Here is an 8,720-nt window from a genome sequence, read left to right on the forward strand (position 1 = left end):
TGCAATAATATATATGTATTATCATACTATAAAGCTCTTTTACAGCAAGTTTTACGTATCACATCGACTGTTCTTCATTATTGGTCACGCGGGATCGAAACATTCGACTGTAAGCCATAATATACAAATTATTTTCGATTCATTTCGCTGGGCTCCCTCACTCCCCGCACATACTACCCATCACACTAAAATGTACGATAAATTGCATTAAAAGTGTTCGCTTACCGTAAACGATCATCTTCTTAATCATAAAATCCTCGTCGTTGTACGTGGACACGACGCACTTGTAGTTTCCGGTCAGTTCGGTGGTCGGCCGGATGATGTACAGGGCGCGATACTTGGCCAACGCGTCGTCAGTGGGCGCAGCGAAACCCAACTGGATGTGGTTTTTTAGTGGACCAATGGCCCGGGGGGGTTGGCCCTGTATCCACTGGTATGCGGGGCTGGGGCTGTTGTTGAAATACCACGTGATCACCAGCCCTTGGGCCTCTTCCGGTTTCACCTTGTACACGCAGTCCAATACGACATACTCGGTACCGTTCAGCACCGCATTCGGCACCCTCTGGTCCGTTATCGTAACGCTGTCCACGACCGCTGTACACACAGACAAACACACACACACACTTTTAACATGATATTATTATGTCATATTTTAATAATAATTGGTAACAATAACAGCAAGTCAACACGTGTATCTTTAAATATTTGATTTTTATGTGAGGAATCGTTTATATTTAATTTTTGTAAAATCAAATAATTTACATTTTTGTTTATAACCTAGTCCATGGTTATTGTTCATTAAATTGCAATCCCAAAAAATAAATTTTAGTAATTATTAGGTACAATAGAGAATTTATTACTATACATATATTTGGCATGCATTGTATTCAAGTGTGATCAAGTTATGACGACTTCACAGCTACGTCGTCTGTCGTGTCATGTGCCTTTTATCGTATACTTATAGGCTGTTAAATCGTGGTGTCATTCACTAACCACGATCTCTCGAGACATTTTCAGATATGGGCCGTGCTCAAGTTTTGGATATGACACTACACGACATACGATTTAGCAATGTGAGCTTGGCTTTAGAGCATTTTAGTTATGAAAGTGGTTACTTGCAATGGTTGCCGGTTGTGGTATCTTCACCACTGATAATATTAAATAGGTAATAAACATATAGAATAATAACTTCAAAATACGATATGGCAAGTATTCTTACAGTCATTACATTAAGAGAACATCGCACCTGCATAATATGTTGTCTCCGTCTAACAAACTATTTAAAAACGCTCATATTTTACTTAAAAATTAAAATACTGTAAAAAACCAACGAGATAACACAGGTAATATTTATACCTTAAAGTTTTATAATAGATCAATTCACTCTAATATGAAAATGAACAGCAAACTATTGAAACTGGTGAACAAAAATTTGGTATGTCGTACGAGTGTAAGACGGAGACAACATAATATACATATTATAAAATAAACTAAATACTATTGAAAATTCAAATGTATTGAATAAATGTTATAAACCGTTCCCACAACCATATATGAGTTATTAGGTAGGTATAGGGATTTCCTATCCTATAGTAGTTATACGTATTTAATATATGAAAAAGCTTTTTTAAATTATGATTATTTTAGATACATATTGCTGCTGTTAGGGTAGCGCGTCTTGTCATTCAATCGTTATGACATGTGAAAATGTAAGGTTATAGTTACGCTTCTTCGTTGCTACCACGGTAGATCTATCGTGGTTCACTGTGATTGCTACCTATACTAGGCAAAACAGTCGTCACATGAGTGTGTAACTGAATTTTGAATCACATTTAAATGTGTTTTTGACATTATACATAATAAACTAGTATACATACTACCATATTATATAATATGTTTTAACATTTTTTTTAAAAAGTTTTGTCTAAAAATAATTTTTCAAAATTAAAAATTGTGAATGAAAGTTGCTGTATAAACGCGCCCTTGAAAGTATATGCGACGAAAACGTCATGTTTTGTATTGTGTGCATTTCATTATTCATCGTTTTCGTCATAATTAATTGGTTGGCGATAATTGCAGCCATATCTCGTAGGCTAGAAAAATCATTAAGTTGTCTTAACTTTGAAAACAATTATCGTGAAAGCTTTTTTTACCAACTTTTGTAAACACGTGACGAAACTTCTGCAAACTGCAGGCATCTTTGCGTGTAGATACCTATAACCTATCCCGCAATCTAACGCCGTTTATAATTACTTATTATATTATTATTACCTAGATAATATTATATTATGTATATATGACGTATAATACGTAAAAGTGTATAACCATAACGTATAATGTGTACTTTCCTCTGACAAGTGATAACGTATTTAAAATATGCTTGAAATCAATGTCAAATTTAGGAATTATATATTATACAGTGATACACCCTAAGTCAACATATCACTGGCTTCTCACATTGTGGACATTTCACAACCATCTATAACTGATCCACAATTAATACGTCATGTAATAGTAATATTGTATATATTTTGTAGAAATTAAATATAATAATACATTTAAAATATGTCAAATATTTAAACAAAAACTACTATTTACTTGATCTATAGAAAGTCAAAATGAAATGTTCCTCAAAAGTTCCACTTGCAGCAATTTAAAAATAAATGAGTACAATATTTTTTAGACATTTGAAGTTTAAATTATGATAAAATTGTATATTTGAACTAAACTCTAAGCCTAGGTATTTATTATTCCACAAACTTTGCATACATCGGTACATCGGTGTTCACTTATAAGTTAAATGTTGATAACAATATTATATAATATATTATAACATTTTATATTTTATACTTAACTGTAGATATTAATATATTCGTCAATTTTGTCTAAAATTAGTCCAAATTCAACATACTATTTTTGTCGCTAAAAAAATATAATAATATAGGTAAATATAAATATTATAAAACATTCATAGAAATGAGTGGCTGACACCGTCTGCACTTAGAATCGATTTTTGTATAGGTATATAATGATTTATCATTAAATTTAAATTTAACACAGCCATTACCGTGACTTATTCAATGGCGAGAATACCAGATACACTCTAAATCAATAAGTTTACTGACAAAAAGTATTTACATTAATCACAACTTATAATTTTTGGATCACTAGGTAGATATTTAATTTTTACCACCCCTAAAATTGGGGGCCTGGGGCATTCGCCAAATCGTCTCAGTCACCCTTACCCCCTAAATGCGCCACTACTTGTAATTAATTATAATAACATTGATAGTTTATAATAATATGAACCAAGTACAAGGTATGTGATATGTATGCTAATGAATAGTATGTAGTACTACACAGGCAAAATATTAAATGCACCGCCTCATTACGTAATTTCTAAACTCTCTTATACCTAACTCTAACTTATAATCGAATTTCACAAATTATTCATTCGGTTATACCATACCACTACACACCCTTTAACTACATAAACATAATTTTAACTAGGTACTCAAATTACTCAAAATGGTTATTTAAAAGGATAGGGAACGAATAAGGTAAGGACATGTCTTTCTAGAAACTAACAAAATGTTTACACACTTATTTTCTTGATCTTTTAAACCCTCATTTATCAATTAAAAATATGAACATGTGCCGTGAATAAGTTCCGGAAAAATTTTTATTTCACCTGTACCTACACCACGTCTAACGTGTATGATGCTTATTACATTGGATCAATATCTACCTATATGACTATATCGATAACGTATTACAATAACGTGTGCAAATAATATATTCCAGCTATATTATTTAGAAAACCAGACCACGTATACGGTACATTTATCTTAGAAGCGGGAGAAAAATGCTGGTGCTTGCATAACTTGATGGCTTAAGGACTCAAAACATCAAGGGGTGGGGTGAAAAGGATTGTCTAATAATAAATCGACTCGCTTCATAGACAGCGGGAAAATAGGCCTGGCTGCGCTGATATACCTCTGTATTTTCAAATCTACACGTGTGTCTTGATATAGAGTCGAACCGATGTATTCAAAGCGGAATCTTATATATGTACATAATAAACAATGCGGAAAACAAAACGAGTTTATGTCTGAAGACATAATGCGTTATCCTTTCACAAATATAGCACGCGTGTAAAAGAGAGAAATAAAAATTAATATTTCTTTAATCTAGAACTCAACACCACGACCACCACTGCCACCACTAAAACCACCACTACACAACTCTCGTCCGTCGTTCATGCTCTGAGTCTGCATCTTCCGTGGATTTAAATTCCATTTCCATTTCCATATATTATATTTAAATATATCGTTTTTTATGTATTTTTCTTTTTTTGTATAAATATCAACATAATCGCTTTCTTCCAGTGGTGAACTTTCGTCGTATCTATACCTCATCGTTTCCGTCATCGGATATGCGGGAATACCGATAATGGATTGTTTCGTTTCGTCGAAAAATAATAAATAAGTAATTCCACCCCGTCTGCCCGGCTTGTAGGGATAAAATGAGAAGTTTTTCAATGTAAAAATGTTGTGGGCGTAGGGGTGGGATGGATATCGCTAAGACTTTGAAGCACCAAAAATCACCTCTTGATCCAGAAAGACACTTAATTAGCCGCACATAAACTGACTTGAATTAACGATGACAGTAGCAGTGAAGGAAATAGTCCCTTACTACAAAGTTTGATCGACCACTTTCACCCGAATGTTTATCGGTTATTTTTCAAAATTGTTTGTTTGCACACGCATCCTCCGCCACGCGCACTCATCTTAATTAAAATCGAACACCCTGTGATGTCCGATTATGATGGATCCGAAACGATGAAATTAATACCACTCAAAAATAGAGGACTTTAAGTTATTCCATATTATGTATACGCGTATACAATATACCTACATGTATAATGTATAAATTCTACCTATTTTGTATTTATAATCTGCATCATAATACGTTTATAATATATTGGCATTACCTATACACAATAAATTTGCTTATCGAATTGTTGACTAACCGTATAACAGTATTTATTAAAACACAATAATATATAAAAATGTACTATAAAGAATATTTGAAAACATGCAATAAGGTAATAAAGTAAACTTCAAAACTATCTGGGTACATATAAGCTTATAATTTTCAGTACCTACCTGTATTTAAATTAAATAAAATAATAGGTATATTAGTTACTGTCTTAATATTTAAAACTAGATAATTCACAATACAGGTTATATCAATCAATATATTTACTATTTAGAGTAGATACCTACTTACCTAATATAAAATACAAAAAATGATAATTCATAATAAAAAGACTCTGATTATAATATGATATATTATAGGCAAGGCGTATGTTGTAGTTGTATAACCATCGAAAAAAACCTTATCAATTTTATCCATCGTCGTTTCATAATGAATAGAACACACGTGTTTATCACCAATTCTGCACTTTTAGACATACACAATAGTATCCACTTATTTAACTTATTTCCAATATTTAAAGTTTATCTTTTTTCGTCTTGTAGCAAGTATTACTCATACTTATCGCCCGACCATACAATACATGTCACTCAGTGAATAAATTCACCTAGACATCCCATTTCCGTTATTTTCTTTCTTCATCCTTGCTTTTATTCTAACGTCTGTGGGGTAGTATTTTTTTTTATTTCGTCTTCGAAAAGGATTATCTTACCAAGATGACAAGTAAACATTTAAACCAAACATTTTACCGGAAATACAATTAAAATTGTCTTTTAAATTAATATTATGCGCACTTTAAAAGCACATCGATTTCATTATTATATTTTATTTTGAGTTGTAAACATTATTTAACTAAAAATACATTAAGTTTTTAGTTTATGTTGAAATCATAAGTATTTATGTAACAGTCAGTGAGTGTATACAAGTAAACTTTTAAAATTTAAACACGCACTATTAATTAACAATGTATTACTACTTTTGAGATTTGACTATAAACTTCTTCATATTTTTAAAGAACCGTGAACGATGTCGTCAAACAACTTCTCCGAGCTATAAGAAACTGATTACTCACGCTAGACAGTAGGTAAATTTATTTTAATTACTTAATAAAAATGACTTTCGATGATTGACGTTATCAGAATTTAACACTTATTGTCGTGAAAAAATATACTTTTCATCAAATCCCTACCAAATAACCTGTCAAAAAAAAATTACTAGTCCCTAATAAATATAATATTATTGTTTTTTTTTTTTTTTAGAACATTAGAAATATTCAGAATATATTTATCAAATCTTTCATGATTAATTGATAAAAATATATGGCGACAAAAAGCAAAATGGATTTAAGATTTTCAATTTTTTGTAAAATATTCTTTATTATAATTTATTTATATATTATAAACTTATAAGTATTTGCAGAACAATGCAATATCTTATATATCCGTAGACAATATTACAAAATGCGTATTTAAATGTATATTATTATTCTCGTTGAATCCGCATTTGATCATTATTCTACACCAGTAAACAAATTGCCTGTCTAAAAAGTTAATTTCAAGTTGATGTCAAGATCTTAGGGAAATTATATCGTATTACAATTTAAAGACTATTATTATGTATGTTTTCGAAGGAATCTTATGTCAAATGTATTTGCAAATGTGAATTGTGAAATGATGATGTTTTGTAATATTGTTATTAATATTTTAATTATATAATTACTTATTCTTTGAGTGTTAAACGCAAATATTATACAATATTCAACAGTTTTGTCAACTTGTTAATAAAATAAAGCATTGGTATTTTAAATTTTAAATCAAAAATTTGACTGTTTACCTTCACGTACTATATTTCATAAGCAAAAAATAAGAAAAATGTTTCCGCGAACGATGTAAAATAAATATTGTATTATATTTTATTATATTTTTGCCTACGCGTTTATAATATGACTCAACAAATGTCACATAAGTTCGCAGAAATATTTTTCTTAACCCAAATTAACTTTGAATAATGTGTTAGCTTTCTGATTTAGATTTACGACTTAAAACAACGAAATGGCTAAATAATAAATATCTCCACGGTCCCTTTGAAATTATCCCTAGAGATCGTTCTTAGCCGCGTCACCCCTATCCGGAAAAAACTGTTTATTATTCGACGCGAACGATCGCGAGTTTTTCATCTTTATCCTTGGCAAAAACTTTGCACCATATTCGCTTAAAATTGTGTAGCGTTTATGAAATCTTCCGGCTTAAAAAAGGAAAAAAAAGAAACGTGTACCTATTTTATTCTCTAGATGCACTTCAATACGGCGCAGTATTATTAAACCTCCGTGTACACATATATTCGTTCTCACACGGTTCAAAGGCGCGTCAATGTCTTTTACATTTTTAATAATTATTTGTCTCGCGCAAAGATTTAAAAACTCTTGTGCGCTCGGTGCGCATGCCTTTACATATGTATATAGTATATACCTAACAATATTTGTTTTTTTCCAAACCACCGACTATAATACTCATGCACCGAGAAAAAGGTTAACCTGTGTCAAAATGTTATATAATTTTGCGATTAGACTGCGTAAAAAAAACATCTTGTCGTGTCATAATATAATATTATACTGAAGTGTTCATGTACCTATGCGCACCAAAATTGTACGATCAACCCAGAGTATTAGAGTTGATAAGTTTGCGGGGTATGACGACGACCACAATGACGCCGATACTTAATCAATTTCATATTTTATATATCTAAACGGTAACCAATGGGGGGGGGGGCAAACAATTAAGTAAAATAATATATAGATCGGCTTCTTACCGTCGAGAGCGATCGTGCACGAGTAGAGCAAGGAGTACAGGCCCAGGAGCAGCTTGGTGGTCACCGGTGGCCGGACCATGGCTGAAATCGGCGTCCACGGCGGTCCGGCGGCGGCGAAGATGATGCTCTCCGGAGTCCGGACAAGAGTGTCGGCCGGCCGGTCGTCTCGCTCGGCTTCGGCGTCGGAGGCGATGTGTGCGTAATATGGCTGTCGACGGCGACCGAGTGCGTCGTCGGCGTCGGTGGCGGCGACTGCCGTCGTAGGCTGATACGACGACGGCGGAGGGATGGGATCCCGCTGCCGCCGCCACCACCGCCGGATCGGTCCGGTGTCCACGTGGTGCGCGCCGCCCGAAATTCACCACCCTCTCTACCGTGGCTGCCGTCGACGGTTGCCGCATGCCTTATTGTGTGTTTACAACCCTTCAGCCCGCCCACGGAACACACACGTCCGGAAAACGAGAGTAAAATTCGAACTTGTTAATTTTTTGCTATAGGTATTATTATCATTTAAGTACGGTTTTGAGATGGTAAAAAATTGTGCACATCGAAGTACTTACAGTTTTTTCGCGTAATTTTATATCATTATGGTAAGCATATTACCGGACTTGGCCTGTTGGCCAGTGTCCTCTGCGTAAGATTTTGTCCTATGGTGGTGAGTTCAAGGCCAAGTTCAAGTTTTCAAAGCTAATTATTTCATATTATTTCAGAAACATCAATAGTAATTTTTTCTTGTATAATTAATTCAATATAATTTCTCGGTAAACAAAACTCCGTCCCTCACAGCGCACACCGCGTGTTATAATACCACCTATAGTAGGATTATGTGTTTTGTTCGTCACATAATACTATAGCAGTAGGTACCTATTGGGGTTTTGATGCAACCTTCCGGTACCTATATACTCCCCTTCTTG

The 8,720-nt window shown here is 33.3% G+C and overlaps 1 protein-coding gene across 1 annotated transcript in view; it reads right to left on the reverse strand.

Moving 5' to 3' along the window:
- Positions 1-8,070, reverse strand: part of LOC100165020 — a 49,247-nt gene extending 41,177 nt beyond the window's left edge. Inside the window, exons 1-2 of the mRNA XM_001951206.5 lie at positions 7,807-8,070; positions 226-594 (exon numbers count right to left, since the gene is read on the reverse strand). Coding sequence (XP_001951241.2) covers positions 226-594; positions 7,807-7,885 — 448 coding nt within the window. The 5' untranslated portion in view covers positions 7,886-8,070. The remainder of the gene's footprint in view (positions 1-225; positions 595-7,806) is intronic.
- Positions 8,071-8,720: the final 650 nt, after the last annotated feature.

The sequence above is a fragment of the Acyrthosiphon pisum genome, chromosome X, assembly GCF_005508785.2.
Source record: "Acyrthosiphon pisum isolate AL4f chromosome X, pea_aphid_22Mar2018_4r6ur, whole genome shotgun sequence".
NCBI classification, from domain to species: domain Eukaryota; kingdom Metazoa; phylum Arthropoda; class Insecta; order Hemiptera; family Aphididae; genus Acyrthosiphon; species Acyrthosiphon pisum.